General features: G+C 32.2%; 6 protein-coding genes across 6 annotated transcripts; 5 read left to right on the top strand and 1 right to left on the bottom strand.

The window, feature by feature from the left end:
- Window positions 1-134: 134 nt before the first annotated feature.
- PPL_02053 (uncharacterized protein) lies at window positions 135-2,103 on the top strand (the record flags this gene model as incomplete). The annotated part of the gene is made up of 2 exons (XM_020573050.1): window positions 135-185; window positions 385-2,103. 2 exons carry the CDS (start codon window positions 135-137, stop codon window positions 2,101-2,103), a joined length of 1,770 nt encoding a protein of 589 aa, XP_020437167.1.
- A 4,760-nt stretch (window positions 2,104-6,863) lies between these two features.
- PPL_02052 (uncharacterized protein) lies at window positions 6,864-7,381 on the top strand (the record flags this gene model as incomplete). The annotated part of the gene is made up of 2 exons (XM_020573049.1): window positions 6,864-7,118; window positions 7,139-7,381. 2 exons carry the CDS (start codon window positions 6,864-6,866, stop codon window positions 7,379-7,381), a joined length of 498 nt encoding a protein of 165 aa, XP_020437166.1.
- Window positions 7,382-7,475: 94 nt separating this feature from the next.
- PPL_02051 (uncharacterized protein) lies at window positions 7,476-9,744 on the top strand (the record flags this gene model as incomplete). The annotated part of the gene is made up of 3 exons (XM_020573048.1): window positions 7,476-7,655; window positions 7,842-8,075; window positions 8,155-9,744. 3 exons carry the CDS (start codon window positions 7,476-7,478, stop codon window positions 9,742-9,744), a joined length of 2,004 nt encoding a protein of 667 aa, XP_020437165.1.
- Window positions 9,745-10,340: 596 nt separating this feature from the next.
- On the top strand, window positions 10,341-13,457 carry PPL_02050 (SPRY domain-containing protein; the record flags this gene model as incomplete). Its single annotated transcript, XM_020573047.1, is given in 6 exon segments — window positions 10,341-10,449; window positions 10,475-10,509; window positions 10,529-10,595; window positions 10,855-11,114; window positions 11,215-11,309; window positions 11,387-13,457. 6 exon segments carry the CDS (start codon window positions 10,341-10,343, stop codon window positions 13,455-13,457), a joined length of 2,637 nt encoding a protein of 878 aa, XP_020437164.1.
- A 269-nt stretch (window positions 13,458-13,726) lies between these two features.
- PPL_02049 (nucleoside deaminase) lies at window positions 13,727-14,621 on the top strand (the record flags this gene model as incomplete). The annotated part of the gene is made up of 3 exons (XM_020573046.1): window positions 13,727-14,128; window positions 14,195-14,369; window positions 14,494-14,621. 3 exons carry the CDS (start codon window positions 13,727-13,729, stop codon window positions 14,619-14,621), a joined length of 705 nt encoding a protein of 234 aa, XP_020437163.1.
- Window positions 14,622-14,913: 292 nt separating this feature from the next.
- On the bottom strand, window positions 14,914-20,795 carry itfg1 (putative integrin alpha FG-GAP repeat-containing protein; the record flags this gene model as incomplete). The annotated part of the gene is made up of 7 exons (XM_020573045.1): window positions 14,914-15,849; window positions 15,927-16,132; window positions 16,212-16,837; window positions 16,953-17,103; window positions 17,365-17,391; window positions 17,870-17,935; window positions 18,479-20,795. The coding sequence occupies 7 exons, from the start codon at window positions 20,793-20,795 to the stop codon at window positions 14,914-14,916; spliced, it is 4,329 nt and encodes a 1,442-aa protein (XP_020437162.1).
- Between the last annotated feature and the right edge of the window lie 57 nt (window positions 20,796-20,852).

Here is a 20,852-nt window from a genome sequence, read left to right as displayed (position 1 = left end):
TATTTATATTTTATGTCTAAATAATATTTATTTATAAAACAAATTTAAATTATAAAATCATCTTTCTATATCAATTTTGGTTTCAAATATTTTTTTACAAATACCAACATCATCACAGGTCAACCATCCTAAAAATGACAATAATTATCAATATACTACAATCAAAACTGAATATTAGAATTAAAGTAAATTTATAATCAATCTAATAATATATTTTTTTTAAATAGGATAAAAAAATAGTAATATGATATTACTACTTTATATCGAACCCAAATAATTTATCAATATTTATTTAAATATGAATCATTATCTGAGAGTAGGTACAGAAAAATCAAACAATATCATAAATCATCAATGACTAAAAAATATTAAATAATATATCAGGAGGAAAACAAAGTAGAAATATCCTTTCCTTTAAAAGATACAAAAGATCTGAAAAATAATACTAATAATAATACTAATAATATTAATAACAGTACCTCAGCATTTAAACCAATAGAACTTTTACAATCATCAATTCAACAAGTAGAAAGAATTGATAATCAAAATATTTCAAATATGCCGATCATAAACAATAATAGAAACACCAATATTCACAATATAAATATTTATAATAATTCATCACAAACCACATACTTAGCACAACAACATCAACATCAACAACAAACAACTCAACAAATTTCACAAACCATACAAAATATACATAATTTTCAAAACAATCATTCATTCTACACAACTTTTCCACCCGAACCCTTTACTCAAAATGATTTATCTACAAACAATATGATAAACATTTCATCCAACCCCATCCAGCAACTACCGCAACCAGACATGCCACCCTATGTTTATTACAATATCCAAAACAAACAAACCAACACTCTCAACAAGCCCCAATACCAATATTCACAACCAGTACCAATACAGAATCAATACATAGAGTATTTAACACATGCACAATCATATCCTATATTTAATATGAACCAACCACTAGATTACATTCAAAAACCAACTTTAGAAAATATAAACAATGCATATTCTGGCGATATAGAAATTCCAGAAAAACCTACAACCACCATTCACACCACCAACGACACTTTTCAACATATGTTTCAAAACAAAGTAGACAACAATGTTTTGAATACAAACTATCTAAATCAATTCACTCAACAGGTTGAGTTGAAATTAGACCAATCAGAACACAATGACTTTGACTCTACTTCTACCTCCAGCTCGATCACTTTAGTGGAAACACCAACTCCGATAAAGCCAAAGAAGGGAAGATGGAGACCGTCTTCATCCGAAAAAGAAACTCTAGAGAAGGTTTGGGCAATAAATCAGTACCCCGATAGATCTGAGAAGCTGAAACTTGCAAAATCTATGCCATCGATTAGTGTCGACCAAATCTCTAGATGGTTCAAGCACAAGAGAGAGAACCTTGCATCCAAAGGAGAGTTCACCTACAAACAATCGGCTTCGAAAAAGTTTCTTCAAGAACAAGTTGCTTTTCTTGAATCAGTTTTCAAGAGCCAGTCCTACCCGACCAAAGATCAAGTCAAGTCCATCGCTAAAGACATCGATGTTCCGCCTATCAAAGTGAAGAATTGGTTCAAATCGAAACGAAGTAGACTTCACAACAAAGGTAAATTCGAGTTCAAACCCAAGACATCGATTTATAACAATAATATTATATATAAAAATAGCGGCTCAACCGATTCACAGTTACAATCGGTAATTCCACCACCAACCAATCACACAGTATTTCCCAATCTTTCATTCAAACTTCATCCATCCTCAACAACAACAACCACCACAACAACAACAACAACTACCAATAACAACAACTTTATAACATTCCCGAGCAGTATCAATTCAAGCCATCAAACCAATACCAATATCAAACCATTTGTAGAATTACCAACATCCTATCCCGATTGTACCAATATTCCTCAGCCAATGGTTTCCCTAGGAAACGCAAATACCTTTCTTTTAGCCAACCAAACGACACTAGCTGACTTTGGAGACTACGCTCTTGGTGGCTATGGGAGCGATGAGAGGATCGAATCGAGATCAGGAAGCGACTACGATTCTAGCTCCCCATCTTGAATATAGTTTGCAAACTATTTTCAAAATGTTCAACAACAAGGAGAAACAGTTAACAATACCAAAACTTTAATTTGGAATAAATAAAAATTTCAAGGGTAGATATAGATCTCTTTAATTCCACATATTTAAACTTTTCAAGTTCATCCAAAACTTTTTAAATTGTATAATATTAATAAATAACAGATAATTATCCTTTCTTTTTTTTTTTTTTTTTATCAATGAAAGTAAATATTTGTTATTAAATTAGATGGTAATTACATTTGAAAGAATAAAAATAAGATATTAACTAGAGAATTTTCAGATTCATAAAAATAATTGAATTAAACCAAAAAAATTCAATAAATCTGTAATCTATTTTAACATTTTTTTGCATATTATAAGTTTTTGAAAATATATTTTTTAAAATACGTCTCATTTTTTTTGGTTTTTTTTGAAATTGAAAATAAAAATTAATAAGAAATTTTTATAAGTGTGTTTAATGTGGGGGTGAAAAAAAAATCTATAATTATTTCAATGAAAATAAATAAGAAGTAAAACAAACAAATTAGTTTTTTTTTTTTTCGAACCTTTTGAAAGATAGTAATAAATTAATTAATAGATAAACAGATAAAAGATCTAAAAAAACCAATTGATAAAAGGAGACAGCAAAGATTGGATTTAATAGTAATAATTGGACAACAACTTCTACAAGTTTAAAACAAATAGATAAAAAGAGTTAGATAAAATAGAATAGATACGAAGTAGCGACAAGAGTAGTAGTAGTAGTTATCCAGATAGAAGAGCAAACATCGTTATTATCATTATTGACAAATTGCGTCTGTCTGCCTGACTAACCCTTCATGGTTTGAAAAAGTAAGTTTCCTTTTTACTTCTTTATTTTATTTTATTTTTTTCGAAATCTTAAGTAATACTGTTGGAGTTATTGTAATTACTTTGAAATTTGAATAAAAAGACATTATCCTCACTTATCTCTTTTTTGTTTTTTTTTTTTTTTTTTGAATATACCTCTACCCAACATATATGATACACCACTATAAACAAATAAGCTATTTTAAGTTGATGGAGAACACACATCCATCCATCGTAATTGAATGGTTTTCGTTGTTTTTGTTGCTTCAAGATTAGGTATTCTCCATTTCGAACAACAAAATAACATGTCCATACCAATGCCCAGACCAACACTATCCTATGGGTGCTCATCACACAAATTTGCATCTATTTATTGTCTGCATTATACTGTTGTGTTGCGTGAGTGTGTGATGTGTTTGTGTGTTTTTTTATTTATTAACCAACTTCTAACACAAAGCAATAAAACACACTACCCTACCTTAACTTGACTTGTCAAATTCACTTACTATACTACCACCTTTAATAATAAGCTGATATGCTAATCTTACTCGCAAGCACACAAGACACACAAACACATCACACACTCTCTCTCTCTTTGAACTGCCTCAGTTTTTTTTTTCTTTTGAACCAAACTTGGTGTTATTCTCAACAAACAAACAAAACATTATTTCCTTTCTGTGTGTTTCACTTCCTTTAAAAAACAAACATATGAGATTGTGTTTTGTTGAAAAAAAAAACAAATTAAATTAAATTAACTTTGTAACCAGAAGCTCACCCACACAGTACTGTCATTTTCTCGCTCCAAAAAGCAAATTTTGTTTTTTTTCCTCACATGCAGATTGATGCCAAATCCTCATATTCTGCCACCTCTTTTTATTTCAAATTTTTTTTTAAAGTTTTTTTCCATTTTTTTTTTTTGTTGTGTGAAATTGTTTCCTGTTGAAAAAAAAAAGAATGAAAAAGAGGTCTCCATCATCAACCAACTCTCTTGAGAATGTGAAAATTTTAAATAAAATAAAATTTCAAAAAAACAAAAAAACAGTACTACCCACCACCACAATAAAGTAAAATAGCGGAAACAAAAAAAATAATTCCTTTGTCTCATTTGTTTTTTTGTTTGTTTTTTTTTTTTTTCTAGCTCTTTAAATTAATTTCTTTCTATTTATTTTATTTATCTATCTGTCTGTTGTTTTCTCTTTATTCTCTCACCCAACTCCCTCTTTTTTTTCCATATCATCACTACACACATACTATTCACGCCAGGCGTTCACCCACTCATACTGTGTTGTGGCAACTCACTCACAGCAATTCACATCAGCATCAGCTCAGCAGCATCTCATCTTTGACCTTACTCTTCTATTCTCTTCCCTTCACTTATTCACTTTCACCTAACAATTATTTATTTATTTTTTATTTTATTTTATTTTTAAAATACAATTAAAAATCGACGATAGTAACAAGACACATCATCATAATTAAAAATAATAATAATAAAAACAGTAATAGTTAGTCAAAAATAACAACAACTTGGCAGCAATAAAATTCGAAAAACACCATCCATAAAATAATAAATACACACAGTAAGTCATTTTTCATTTTCAACTACATATGCTCAAAAGTGTAAAATCCAAAAAAAAAAAAGATAATAGAAATGAATGAATGAATGAATGAAAGAGAGTTGGAAAAGAAGTCAAAGGTGGTTTTTGTGGTAAAATGAATGAAAGAGAGAAGAGAGAATATTCCATATTTAACTTTATAGCAACAACAACTTAAAACAGTAGCACAGATTAAATTTTAGTCAGTTAAATATTTTGATAATAGTCAAGGTGGTCAAGCAATCAACAACAATTATTGTTGCTATTGCTAGCAGTAGTAGTTGTTGTTGTTATTATTGTCTAGATTGGTTGACAGTTTTTATTTTCATTTGCACTACACTCTTCATTCAATCGATCATTCGTACACTTTTCTATTTTATTCTCTTTTTTTTTTTTTTTTTTTTGAATTAAACAATTAGGAAATTTGAAAACAAACAAACAAAGAAGAAGGATTTTTAAAAATCTACAATTTAATTGTTACTTTTATATTTTATTTATACTTTTATAATCTAACAATATACTTTTTCATTTTTTAACAAAAATTATGTTAATTTATTATAGTTAGTTGTGTTGTACGATCATCTTTCTTTAGATAAACAACTGAATATTCGTAAGTTAATTATATATTTTAATAGACACAAATCACCATTTATATGTTCACAATAGACTTGTTTAAGAAAATTGTTTCATTTAAATATCGTTCATGGTTTGCAACAATTTCGTTATATTATAAAATAGTATCAATGAAAATAAATTGTAATAAACAAACAATTGTGATGTTAAAATATTCGAATAAGATAGATATATCATTCACTCAATGTACATTTGAATTCAACGATCTATGCATACTAGTACTCGGAAAACAAAACAAAAAACAAGCACATGTGGACAACAATATAATATACATTAGTTTAACTTTACATTTAAACCGAAAATTGGATTTGGATATGTGATTTTTCTTTTTTTTCTTTTGTCCATATTATCAACAAACTCTACCCACATGCATCCTTTACTATTATTGTCTTTTTTTTTTTTTTTTTCATTTCAAAATCCAATTCCAATTCCAATTCAATTATTCACTCCACTCCATTCAATTCATCCGTCACACCTGATACAGATCGGCGTGTAGATTGTTCTTAATATCACTCTCATATCATATGATATGACATGTCTGACATCAAATATTTACAACAAACAACCTACTTCTGAGTTATTTTACCACCATTCAATCCAATCCACTCACTCATTCTAATCAAACAAAAACACAAACAAAAGTGTCAGCAAACAACACAACCAGCAACTACTACTATAAACACAAAATAAAAACTTGACAAAATGTGTGTAAAATTATTATTTTTTGTTTTTTTTTTTTTTTTTTTGCTTCAAATTAATTTAATAAATCAAAATAACGTATCTTTATGTCGTTTTTGAATTGAATTAATTCAATATAAATTTAATATTATTATTTGTTAATAATAATAATAAAATTCCAATTTTTTAAATTTATTTATTTATTTTTATTAATATTACTCTATGTGTATTGTTAAAATAAAATAAATAACAAAAAAAAATATCAAAATTAAATTTTTTCTTTTTCTTTCTTTTGTTTTATTTTTTTACCTTTTTTTTTTTTATATTTTATTCTTTTATCAACTGCAGCTTTATTCTCTATCACAATTATCATATTGTTTCAATAATTTAGTTAGCATCAAAAGTTTAATAGTTTACAAAACAGCGGCAGAAATAGCAACAATAACATAGATTCTCAATAATAGCATAATAATAGCACAATAATAATAATAATAATAATAATAGTTTAGATGTTGCTTAGAGTAGATTCATGCATGTACTAATATCAATCAATATTTATATTTACAATAAATATCTGTAGTAATAGTAATATTCAATTTCCAGTCAGCAAGTCAGCATAAACAACACAACATTGGAACTACTCACTCAAAACCAACCAATTGACATACGAGAACAATTGTTGTTGTGTTGGTTCAAACCTCGATCTTCTGTCTGTGCATAATCAATCAAATATCACACTAAAGTTTTTTTTTTTTTTTTTTTTGTTTTTTTAAATTATACATTTTACACATTTCACAGGTAATTGTTGCTACACTCTTTTCATTTCATTACAATAACAATAATGATGATATATATAATTTTGAATGAATAATTATTCTAACTTTCTTTTTTTTACTCTATCCATAATAATAGGTTACATTTGTAGATCCTTGCAACAGTTGCAACTTCATTATATAGTAATTGGTTTAGATGATTGAAAATAATTCAGTGACAAGAATAATTAAAATGAATGATTCACAGTCTTCGATTTCACCACCACTTTCACCTTCACCGTGTTTTCTACTAGGTTCACCAGCACCGCCATTCGCACCATCGATACCCTCACCACCAGCTTTATATTTATCATCGCCAAGTGGAGTATACACAGGATGTCCACCTTCGACTGGCAACACCCACCAACAGCAGTCTTCAACAGTGACCATACAATCGAATCCACCCTCCGATATCCACACTGCCTCTAGCATGGAGGCACCCATCATTGTAGGTCACAGTGGCAACAGCTCTTCGTTATCCGCATCGACTTTGTCGGCGGTCAGCAACCACCAGTCGGTCGTGTCCGGTGCCGTTTCGGCGGGATCGCCATTTTCGCTGATCTCGCCCCTCACATTCTCAAGCTCGTCGCTCCACCTCCAGCAGAATCACCACCAACAAACTCAGGAGCTACCCACTCAAATGATGGTCGCTCACATTCCCCTGAACAGTTCGCTCTCATCGGTGCCACTACCACCAACCATTTCGCATAGCTATGCAAATGACGGTGTTTCACTTGCGCCAACTTCGTCCACAACATCGACACCCAACATCATCCCAACCTCCGATGATTCACAAGATAGCGGTATGATTGTCGATAAGCTAAAGCTATCGTCAAGCACCGGTTCCTCTCCGTCATCTGCCGAAGATGATGTCGATATCACCACAACCACCCAAACAACAACCTCCACCAGCTCACCAGTCACCAACCCACAACAAAACTCATTGAAGCGAACACACGACGAAGCCGATCTTGATAAAGAATATGTTAATATGCAGAGAAAACAAAAGATACAACTCTCACAATACAGTTTGCCGAATCAAATGTTGCACCGTGAGTTGTACCGCTCCAAACCAGGCACAACCACCCTGCAATCCAGAAAATTCTACCTCAACATTGTGCCCGACAAAACTGTATTCAACATCGATATTCCACTATGTATTATTAAAAAGTTTACTAGCGATGGTGAGAAACTGCTCTGTTTCTCCAAAGATCTCAAGGAAATCCAACTCTACCGTTTCCTTGGTTCCTCTCCCAAATATCCAAAGTCAACCACCAAAACTCAAAAGGAAGCCATCGACAAAAACTTTAATACCTATTTTCGATTAATTTATCAAACCGTTATCCCTCCATTTAACGAATTCTTATGTAAAGACTTTTCATTAACAACCGCTTGTGGAAAATATGTAAGTACATAAAAAATTAACATATAATATTATCATTTTGTAATCAAATCAACTAATTTTATTATTACTTTACTTTTAGTTTATTCTTTCATCATATGGACAATCAATAAATAGTAACAACAATAATAATATAAATAGAGCAGAGATGGATACATTTATTAGACAATCACAATCCAATTCGATCAACTTGCCCAATCCCGAAGATATCACATTCTATTTGGTTAGAATCTCAGATGGTGTGGTTTGTGATAAACGAACTTTCAAGAAGGATGTCATTCATTTGGCGCATCACTCTGGAGTTTATTTATACCAAGACTTTTTCATTGTACTCAGTCTTCAGTACCAAACCATCCATATCTTCCAGATCAAAGGATCTAAATTTGTAAATATTCGCTCAATTGGACCTCACTGCAATGAAGATGACCAACTGGAGATCGACTCATTGGAGAATGCTGAAAAGTCATTCATCCCAATGGTACACGAGAAACAGCAGAAAGCAGAGCAATTGGCTTCAATTCAACCATTTTTAAAAACCAGTGATATAAATAGTAAATCAACCACCTCCACTGTATCGTCAACATCATCATCGTCAACTACCACTACTAATACTACCAACAATGTAACATTTTCAGTAACAAACAACAACAACAATAACGCTAACAACATCAACAACAATATTCCGAATAATACCAATAATATAAATAATAATCAACCGCAAACAACTACAACAACCACCACCACCAACAATCAATCATCACAAACAAACAATACCGATTCACTTTCATATAATCATAGTCTGCCCAGTGGAAATCTTATGGGTATCAAACAGAGATTCCTCAGCTATCTATACAAAAAAGCTGCCACTTCTCCCGATCCCAAAAAGTCACTCAGTCTATATTTTTCACTTTTCCCCCAATATTGTAATTTAGTGATGTGGAAGATGCAATCATTGGACGCTTCTCACCTCCTGATCAAGTTTGGACCGATTGACGGACTGCTCGGCAGACTTGCCGACTACTGCAACCAGATCAGCTTCTTTGTTGTCTACAACATGCACACCACCGAAGTGATCGGTGTCTACGAGAACAGCAACAAGGAGTTTGCTAAGACTTTTGAACAGTTTTGCGAACACTTCCGTGCTTGCAGTTGTCCATCGGGTCTCATCAAGTTCCGTTCGACCTGCTCCAACAACATCTTTGTGCGTGAACACCTCATGAAGCAGAAACTGGCAGTGGTGAATGCGCGCTACGGTGGTGAAACACAAGCCGTCAAACGAATCCTCTCGGCACTGCCATTCTCACCGCAGTCTTGGAATGAATCACCATACTTTGACAAATACCTGTTTAGCTACGACGAGAAGATGATCTCGTCGACCGAGCGACCCAAACCACTCGTCGACTACCCAATCAAATTCTACTCGCGTTTCGGTGGCGAAGTCAAATTCAAGATGAACAACGGCATCCAAGACAAGAACGACCGGCAATCCAAGAAATACGCAACCTATATATTCCATCCATACTGTCCATTCATAATCTCACTCCAACACAGCTCGGCGACCAACACATTCGTGGCGAATTTCCATTTCAAATCCGATGATCTCGAGGTTGAAAAGGATTTTCTATCGGATAGCTCCACCGATCAACAATATGAAGATGAAAATGACAGTTAACAAAACAACCAGCAAGCAATCCCCTACCTCCCCCCAATATCAAAACAAAAACAAAAAAAACACAACAACAACACCACAACACAATTGTCACAAACTTATATTGGTGTGCAACAACCAACTCATTCAAACAATTAACCATCAACAACACCAACATCCATAATATACAACTAACAACTAACCAACAAACAAACAAACAAACATTACTAGTAAATATATAACTAAAAAAAACAATTATTTATAATATATTTTTTTTCGATCAAAAGTGTAAACAATAAAAAAAAAAAAACATTAAAATTAGGACTGAATTTTTTGAAATTTGAAAAAAAAAAAAAACAAGAAAAAAAAAAGTTTAATTATTTTATTAGTAATATCTGTTGACAATTTTATTGTATTATTATCATTTCTCTTTTATTTGTATATTTTTAAATTTATAATTATTTTCTTGAATCAATTAATATTCAATGAAATAAATAAATAGTTAATAGTGTTTATAGTTTGTAGTGTTCGTAGAGTAGTAGTATTGTATAGTTTAATTACTTTACTTTACAATTATTTTTATTTTTTGTATATAGATATATATATTAAATATTAAAATCATGAATAGAAGTAATTCTATATTAGATGATAATATTATAAGTAGTAGTTGTAGTATATTGAGTAATAGTAGTATAGTTCGATTAGATAGTAATAGCAGTATTAGTAAAAGTAATAGTATTAATAATATTAATAGTTATATCAACAACAACAACAACAACAACAACAACAGTAATAATTATAATAATAGTCAACACAATGGAACTACAGCAGCAATAGCAACATTGATATACTCATTACCCAACGAGGTAATAGAGGTGATTATGAAGTGTTTTACATCAAAAGAGATTTGTCAGCATCTATCAAGCCTATCACATTATTTCTATAATTTGTCAAGAAGTAACTCTCTATGGCATTTCTATTGTATAAAAGATTTTAAAATAAATAAAGGTATGTTTGTCGACATACATAAAACAACAACGTGTTGTTTGATATATTTAACAATCCTTTTGGTTATTTAATTTATTAAATAAAAATAAAAATAAAAATAATTAGATATAAATAAATTAATTATAGATACTGTCGATTGGTATGGTGAATATGTTTTAATGCACAAATCACTTGAGGATATATGTTGTAGACCGTTGTATCTAAGCGATGAGCAATCACTAAACTATGTCTACACAAAGAAAGTGACAATCAATAATTTCAATATTCAATACGACGATAAGTTGGAGCATCGTCAACAACTACGACTACATCATCATCCTAGCTCATCGAATCCATCACAAATCACAATTTTAAATATAAGAAAATCTAAACCAGATTCAACATTAGTATGTATTTATATAATAATAATAATAATAATAATAATACTTTCTTCATCGTTCATCATCTTTTACTTTATTATTAACTATTATTATTATTATCATCAAGTTTGTACAGTCAAAAAAGAAAGTAACACCACTGCCTTATGGCAATTTTAATTTTGGTTATTTCGAAATCACTTTGTTGGCTATTGGTGAGGATACGTAAGTTATCTTGTTTTAACATTGAATCTTTAATAATAAAGTAGAAATATTAATATATTATTATAATTCATTTATAGTAATGTATTTATTGGATATTCAGCAAGTTGCGAAACAAATGAAAAGAAAGTAGTATTAAAAACAGCGGTTAGCTATCATGGTGGAGATGGAGGAATGTATCCGAACCCTGTGATGGGCAAAGAGATCAGTGAGCCATGGCAGTGTAATGATACTGCTGGATGTGGTGTCGATTTTATAAACAAGAGAATATTTTTTACAAAGAATGGTGTGCTGCTTGGAAAGACAAGTTCATCGTTGAGTTTGTCAAAGTTGCATGCTACCATTGGAACGATATCGTACGGCGATAAATTTAGCATTAATTTCGGTAGTAAACCATTTGAATTCGATATCATTCAGTACCAGAAAGAGATTATGCTACCGATCAAGTATCCACTCTACTCGATTGCGTTGTCGATGCACGACCGTTTCTTGTGTGAGTTTTTTGAGGACACCTACTCAAAGTATGTCGATGAGGAGATGAACAAAATAACGACACCGGTCAACAAGGAGATTGCCTATCTCTCGGATTTCGATGAGTATCCAAACACCGACCGAATCATGAAAAACAAGATTCACAAATACTGCCACCAGATTGGACAACAGATCAATGGCGGATTCACAATTTCGCCAGAGGATCAGAATAATATTGCAGAGCTACGACGTGGACTCGCTTGGTATTGGGTAGCTACTAAACAACATTATCTGTTGCTTCACTTTGTTCGCGCTTCAATCGATGTCGATCTCAAATATTCTCCGGCCATCGAGTTGACTCCGCTGGCAACAGACGACCTGGCGATGCTCGATGAGATATCAAAGCGTAGAATGGCCAAAGAGATCAGTGTGTTGTTGTCCACCAATTTAGATCCACAACATCCCATAGTTACCTCTGTGATTAGACATGCACAATCGTCGATTCAGCGATTCCTTCAGACAATGACAAGCGAACACCGAAGTATCTATCAGGAGTACGAACAGATGCTACAGGCAGCAGAGCATACCGATCAGAGAATGTTTTTCGCACTTTCACTCTCAGTCATTGTGCAAACCAAAGAGATCATCAAGAATCACAAGTTAAAGAAGGAGAAGAAATCATTGTTTCTAAAGAGAGAGAAGGAATTGAAAAGACAGGAGATTGAATATCTAGTTGAGAGTGGTGTAAATATAGATAATTTGTTACGTTTTAATAGAGAGATTTTAGAAAGTAATAGTATAACACCACCTATTTCGAATAATATAAATATTCAAGAAAAGATATCAATACCAGCAACTACAACCACTTCAACAACCCCGACAACTTTGACTACCACTACCACTACGACAACAACAACAACAACCACAACCACTTCAACAACAAATAATAATAATATTGATCCATTTATAGAGAGTAATAATATATATTATAATTTGGAACTAAATGAAGAACAAAAGTCCAGTCAGAAACTATTGTATTCAGAGAGAATATTGTTTGTTTTAAAACAAGAGATTAGAATTCTATCGGAGCATGTAAAGAAACAAGAGCAAATGTCAGAGGCTGCAGTAGATATCATTGTTTGGACATTGATGAGACTTTCTTTCAATGTAAAGAATAATCAGGATCTACACACCTATAGAGATATTGTAATCAAGTCACTGAAAGAGGAGGAGACAAAGATGGAGGCGGAAATCAAAAAGTTAAGTTTGAATTCACATCGCAGAACAACATCGAACAACTCATTCAACAGCTTCCTCTATTCCAATCAATCATCGTCCAGTTCAGCCGGTGCTAATAGCAATGGTGTCAAACAAAATCATCAACCACTTTCACTTGCCGAGCACACCATGATCAATATCAATGACTCTGACATGGACGTTACCAGCAACAGCAGCAGAAATAGCAGTGGAAGCAGCAGCAGCTCTGTCAACCGAAGTTCACCTTCCAACCAGATGAGCGAGATGTCTGTCGATGTATCTGGCGAGGATGCACCACTTTGGAATTCAAAGAGAAGCCGTATCGTCTCCAGACCCGTAGTCATAAGTGCAACCATTATTTCTGTATCAGCAATAGTTTTAATTATTATTTTAGTCTCCATTTTCATAAGCTTAAAATCCTGAGCTTATTTTAATAAATTTAAACCTATTTATTTTATTTTTAGTACAAGGATTATAATGAAAACTAAAAGTGTTGTCTCATAAAATATTATCTAAATCGTATTGAAAATTTGGTTTAAATTTTGTGGTGTGGTACCACACTAGTTAGTTCGATTTTCTACTATCAAAATGTATAAAGCATGGAGATAAAACTTAAAAGAGATTTTTTTATATCTTATTACTTTTATTTTATTTTATAATTTGGTTATTGTTTTTTATATCTAACTAAAAAAATGTCGAAATTTATTCTTTCTTGTGTATTGGTTATTTTTGCCGTCAGTTTGGCTTGTGACGATCCATTCATTGAGTTTCCACGTCCAACCAGAGTCTTACAACCCGAGGATTTATCTCTTGCCCATCGTCAATACCATGAAAAGTATATGCAAATTGCCTATGATCTTGCAGTGGCAAAGAAAAGCATTTTCACAACTGTCATAGTTGCACCAAATGGAACTGTAGCTTGCACCGGACTCAACCAAAATGAAAAATCTGCTATTTATCATGGAGAAATTGTAGCCATATTGAACTGCTCAGCTATTTACAACAAAAATACCTGGGAAGGTTATTCATTGTATACTACTGGTGAGTCATGCGCAATGTGCCAAGCTGCAGCAATGTGGGCTGGTTTTGACCAGGTAAAACATTCTTTTAAAATGTAATATGATTGTATATCTATTAAAACTAACAATTTATTTTATAAGATTATCTATGGTACCTCAATTGAAACCTTGTATTGCGAGAAGTGTTTAGGTCAATTACCAGTTCTCTCGAATCAAATCAATGCTCTTGCTTATGGTCTCTCAGGAAATAACTCACCAGCTCAAATAATTGGTGGAATTTTGGCTAGAAAAACTGATACTCTCTTCCCTAATTACTGTTTAAATGAAACAAACCCATGGCATGTGAATCCTATATGTTCCAAATGTGCAGAGAATTAATTGGTGGATTTAAAAATTAGAATTTATAGTTTATCAATCTTTCAAATTGTAATTAAATAAAGTTATAAATCAAAATGAAATTCCAATTATTTCCTCCTCAATCATTGATTATAGCAAAGAAAATTATGGAATATTATATCAAATACAAACTATGATATTGGTATTGATCCTACAGCTAGCTGACGAATGATAAAAGATTTTGGAGAAATTCCTATAGGTAGATTTTGTACTGTTAGAAATGTTTCATTTTCAATCCCTGATGAACTCGCATTGTATTTCAACTTTTGGTACTCAACATTAATATGATATCTATTTACCGATTCATATGCGATAATAGGTAGAAAAGGTAGTAGTCACTCCAAAAATGGACCAATCTCATTGTTTTCAAACTATTGTTCTTATTTCTCAGAATGATTCAAAAATCTGTACTTTTTTTTTTTTTGGTTGAGAAATAATAATATTTTATTTTTAATACAAATAATCTACAGTGCGTTGAAAGAGAATAAATGTGCTTGTTCTTGTTTAAGTTTTTCGTCTTGTTTCTTTTCTCTCTTCCATAAAAATAATGATACACCAGAGAAGAAAATTAAAACTACAATAAATGCCAACATGACCCAGAAAAATATACCACTTGGATTGATAAACAGTTCGAGTGTCCATGAAGTTGGGTTGGATGGTTTATAGGGGATGGCCACGATCTGTGAGTTTGGAATAGTTCCTACCCAACTGTTGTAGTGAACGGTCTGGTTCAGTGGAATACCATAGAAGAGTTGGTCGATATAATTGGAGGTACGACCCAATCCAAAGAAGTTGTATGGTGTCTGTAGCGACATGTAGGCAGACTGTGAGAGTTGTGCACCAATCTGAATGTGAGTGGTACCAGACATGTCACTGAAAATAAACTTGAAAGTGCCACCTGGGAAGTTGACACCGTATGGTTTTGGATCTGGGAATTTGACGTGACCTGGACACATGGTGGTACACACACCATTGAGACCGAGTGTCTTGAAAAAGAAAGCATCGTTGTAGAAATTGTTATAGACTGCCTGTACTGAGTGACTGCCATTGGGATAACGTGACTGGACGATAATGTCAGCAATTCCATTCTCACCATAGTCGATGAAACTGGCAGTGTAAGCGTAGGGTATAGATGTAAGAGCATCGGTACCACTGGTTGCCTTGACAAAAGTTCTTCCTCCTTGTCCCTTTGGACAGATATCAGCGTTGCAACCAACATTCTCCCACAGCTCAACGTGAGTTGGTTCACTCAAATTATTTGGATTGTAGAGTGCAACTATGATATCTGGATATCCATCGATATTGTAATCACCATAATGTATAATATTTGAAATTCCTACAGATAAATTGAAATAAAATAAATATCCGCCGAATGCTTCTTTTGGAATGATTAAAGTTGTCTAAAACAATAATAATAATAAACAATAGGTTAGCAAAGTTGGTTATAAAGTTTTGTTTTTTTTTTTTTAAATCTTACTCCATCTGCACCTGTTGTATTGGAGAATGAAAAGTTTGGATCGGCTTGACATAAAGCGTTTTGTGCACGACAATTTGCCTTGGGGAATAATGAACTTGCACAAACTGGTTTCTGTGAGTTGTAAACTAAATACAAATCGTTGACCTCTGAACAATTTTCAGGTGGCCAACAAACTGGATATAACATATCTAAATCACCATCACCATCTATAAAAATAATAGCGCAATAACAAGTTAGATAAACTACGCTAAAATGTATAATAATAAATGAATCATCTAAACATACCAAAATCAGCAAAAGTAATTTGACCAGCACCTCTTGGTAGTGGGAATGTTCTCGAATCGAAATTGTAACCGTTGGATTTATCGTTCAACCAAATCTCACCGGTGAGAGTGTCGTCTTTACTGGATCCACTGGTGATGAACATGTCTGCCAGACAATCACCGTTGAGATCGACAAACGAGTTGGAGTGTGGCGATGAGATGTTCTGTAGGATCTGGCTGGAACCCTGTTGATAGGTGGTGAAGTAGTCGTTCTCCTGATTGATCCAGAGTGTTCGAGCTCCTTTGGAGTCGACACCGAGCAAATCGATACGTAGATCGCCATTGCAATCGAGCGCCAACACCTGGTCGTAGGCGGCAGCCAACTTGAGTGGTAGTTCCACTCGGTCGAGATCACCCTTGTAGAGATACAAGAATGGCACATCACTCACGTTCTTCGAGTACAGCCCACCCTGTATAACGATATCCAACAGTCCATCGTAGGTGAAATCACCGGGGATTACATTGTCGATGGTCATTCCATCGTCGAGTGTAATGATAACATCGGACGGTTCGTACCGCCACTCTTTAACATCCCAAAGGAATATCTGTAATGTCGATCTATTAGAGTAAACAAAGAATGTATCTAAACTACAAATAATAATAATAATAATAATAATAATAGTAAGTTTTATATAATTATAACGTTAGTTTATGCTCTTTATTAAATAAAAATAGTATAAAAACACAAAAAAGAATAACTTACTATTTATCAGCATTAAAATCACCAAATGCCATGATTTTACCATCATAGCCTTGAAGACCTATATCGTTTATTGTATATAATTGAGAGTTTGCAAACTTTGGTGCCTTTGTGAATACAGGTTTCCAAAAATCAGAGAAGAAGTCTGCATTCACTATATAAACATGGCTCATACTACTTATTAATAAAAGTAGTATCAATGTTGATCTTGACAACATCTTGTTTTTCCTTTTATACTATATCTATATCTGTCTTTGCTCTTTATCTATTCTATTCTGTTCTATTCTATTCTATTCTATTCTTTGAATATACTCAAAACTAAACTTTCATAAAGTTTCTTAAATAAATATATAAATCAAACTACTTGTATTGAGAACAATTAATAAATAAATTCATAAAAAAAGATATAAATAACTTCTATTTTCTTCTTCTTTTTCTTTTTCTAAATAAATAAATAACAAATTAATAATACTAAATATCTTACGAAAGTTTTTTTTTGAGTTTTTTTTTTTTTCTATTTTATTTAATTTTGTTAATCTCAATTTTATAAGACTTTGGTTATAAAACTGTGTGTTTTTTATTTCAACACAATTATCTATGCTCCACATGATATTAATAATAACAACATTGAGCAAATTTCTCTTTTTTTTTTTTCTACTTCTTTATTTTTATTTTTTATTTTTTTTTAATTTTAAATTTTCTATTTTTTTTTATCCTATGATTAATACAACATGAACAACATGATTCTCTAAGCACAATGATTGTTTGCGTTTTATGTAAATAACTTAGTGACTTGGTTTTTTTCGATTTAAATTAAATATTTCACTAATCCAGATCACCTTCAATATGTGGTATAGTTATCATTATCAATACCACTATCACTATTATGATCATTATTGTTATCATTATCATTAAAATGCCACTCGATGAACAACCACTCAACATAATCTCATCGTCATACGATAATACCAATGCTTGCAACCAATCTAAAATATTTTGTTAATTAACAATAGATAGATAGATAATATCAAAACAAAAAAAAAAATCAATATTAGTATTATTATAATGAAACAGAAGAATCATACCCATCATCATTTTTTTTAAGGTAAACTCCAAAAGAAAAATTACTCCTTCTGTACATCTAAATGATTTTGATCTTAGTTAATGTGAGAAGAGAAATCGAGCTACCAAAACAAACCAATGTACCAACAAACCTACTAGAGAACCACCATTAATAATGATCATCTCAACTGCCCACGTACTATACCAACACTATCATATTGACTCGTTGTCAAACCTCTGATGTATCGAGTCCTTTTGTTCAAAACAGATTACCTATTTCCACCACAGAAACTATGCCAAAATCAGGTTTGCAAGAGAACCCACCAACCTCTGATACTCAATCTATGTAATAATTACAAAGGTTTATAAACATTTTAAACTTCTTGATAATAAATAAACATATGTAAGATAAAAATAAAAGAAAGATTAGTTATTTAAATAACTAATCTTTCTTTATTGAATAATACAATTTTTTTGAATAAAAGATTGAAAATGTTCAATTATTTTGATATGACCATATCTTATCGCTAATTTAAGATCGATGTCACTTTGTTTAAGTAAACGATGTTCATCCAGTAACTTTAATGATTCATTGTGATTGTATTTCACTGCATTTCTAAGACTGTAGAAGTCGGTGATTGGTTCTCTGGTTTTTGTCAACTCTAGTGATACTCTAATCGCTTCGAACTCTTGATCTCTTTTTTTCAGTAATTTGTTGATGATATCCCGATGTAGTTTGCCAATTCCATGAAGGAATCTGATCGTTTCGGGATTAGAGGAAATCAAATCATCATGAACTGGAATGCGTCTTGCAAACATCGAGAATGTTTCCAAATCGTTGTTATTAATAATAGTTTGGAAGATTGATGTTGTTAATTCGAATAGATATATAGATGCATTTTCATATCTATCCAAAAGATAGGTAGCGATTTCCATGTGTCTGTGTGCAACAGCACTCTGAATGTGGTGTCTACTGACTTGAACATTCTGTTCTTCCACTAGATACTTTACGAATGGCATATCACCTCTGGCACAGACATACGCCAATCCCTCAGTACCACCCTTCTCAAGTCCTGATATTGAATAGAGATGCTTTACAAACTCCAATGACCGACCACTCTCTATCGCATAGAGTATAGGATTGCCAACATTCCTAGTCACTCGATTGTGATCCTTAAGAATATAGAAAATTTTAACGATCTCTGGAAAACGATAGACTATTCCATCTCTGAAGATCTGATCCAATGAATTGAATTTTAGATGGTTTCCTGTGATTGCAATCAACTCTGCTATCTCCAAGTAATTGTCAACATTGAAACTATCGGAATGAAGAAGACTCGGTACTGGAAAGTTGAATTGGTAGGTCTGATTGTGTTGGAGAATGAACACTACTATTTCTTTATTCTCTGACAATGTAGCTCCCATAAGTCCTAAGGAATAATCGATTTCAAATGAATATGTAGATTTTCTATCTTCAAAGTATTGAATGATATCCAATCGGTTGTTTGAAGCGGCATTTGAATAGAGATCACTAAGCATACAATCTACTATGTTGTTAGTTGACAACAGAGTATCTATCAATGATAAATCGCACAAAGGTAATAAAGACATATTGATATCTTTGACTTGGTATCTAAATGTACTTGGTAGTGGGTATTTATCTAGGCATTCAATAGATAAAAGATACTGTGCTATCTCCGGTGTGTCCAAGTTCAATGCTTTCTGAAGTGTAAGTCTATCCATTAATAGGCCCTCATTGGAGTCTGGTTTATCATAATGGCGAGCTAACATGGGGTCAGGTACACGATAATAGCGATCTAGCATGTATTTAAGTAACTCCATGTTGTTTTGCTCGATGATCATTTTGATTGTTGATGTTGAAATTGCGGTATTATCGTATAAAAACTTATCAATATAGAGTTTAACCATGTTGAGACCATGTTTACATGCATAATTGATTGCTATCTTTGATTGATTACAATTTCTAAAGCTACAAGCTAATAGATAATCTATCAACTTTATATTACCTGTTTTAAATGAATAGGTGATAATATCACCGATAGTACTTTCATTGAAGAATCGGTGGTTGTCGAGTATCAGTTGTATAATCTCCATGGCTGACTCTGATTCATCCAGTAAGTAGAGTGACTCAACATTGTAATATGATTGGATATTTCTAGGATCATATCGATCGTTATTGAAGAGAGAAGATAGAGTCTTATTTTTTTCTCTATTCGTTGTGTTGTTGTTTTCGTAGTTGTCTTCATGCTGTTGTCTCCATGCTATGATAAATTTGAACATCTCAACGTTGTAAGTTGCCAATGATGAACTAAGAAATTGATTGGCTATTGTATAGTAGTGAGTACGATCCAACATTAACTTTATCATCTCTGTATGATTGGATCTGATGAGGTAGGAGATGAGTCTTTTTTGTTTTTTTTCAGGCATTCGCAAATCATTGAAAACATCTGGGATTTTGAGAAGTAACGATCCTACTGCTTTGACACTTCCACTCATCACAGCATAATACAACAGATAATCTACTGAATCCACTGTTAAAAAGTTCAACATTCTGCCTATGTTCTCACAGAATAGATCTGCTCGACCATGTTTTAACATCTCTGATAACGAACATCTCTCAACAATCTGTTGATCACTCAATGGACGACGATATCTAGCAGAATCAGATCTATGAATATATTTAACAAAATCTATAATCTTATTAAATAAATATTTATTTCTAACTATACTATTAAACAATATATTCTTTATATCTTCTTTCATTGCTTTTAGTTTTAAAAATAGTTAACAAATTAAATAAAGATAATAATAATTTTCCTG

The sequence above is a fragment of the Heterostelium album genome, assembly GCF_000004825.1.
Source record: "Heterostelium album PN500 unplaced genomic scaffold PPL_scaffold2, whole genome shotgun sequence".
Taxonomy (NCBI): domain Eukaryota; phylum Evosea; class Eumycetozoa; order Acytosteliales; family Acytosteliaceae; genus Heterostelium; species Heterostelium album.
Note: the sequence above shows the minus strand (reverse complement) of the source record. Positions and strands in the feature narration are given on the sequence as shown.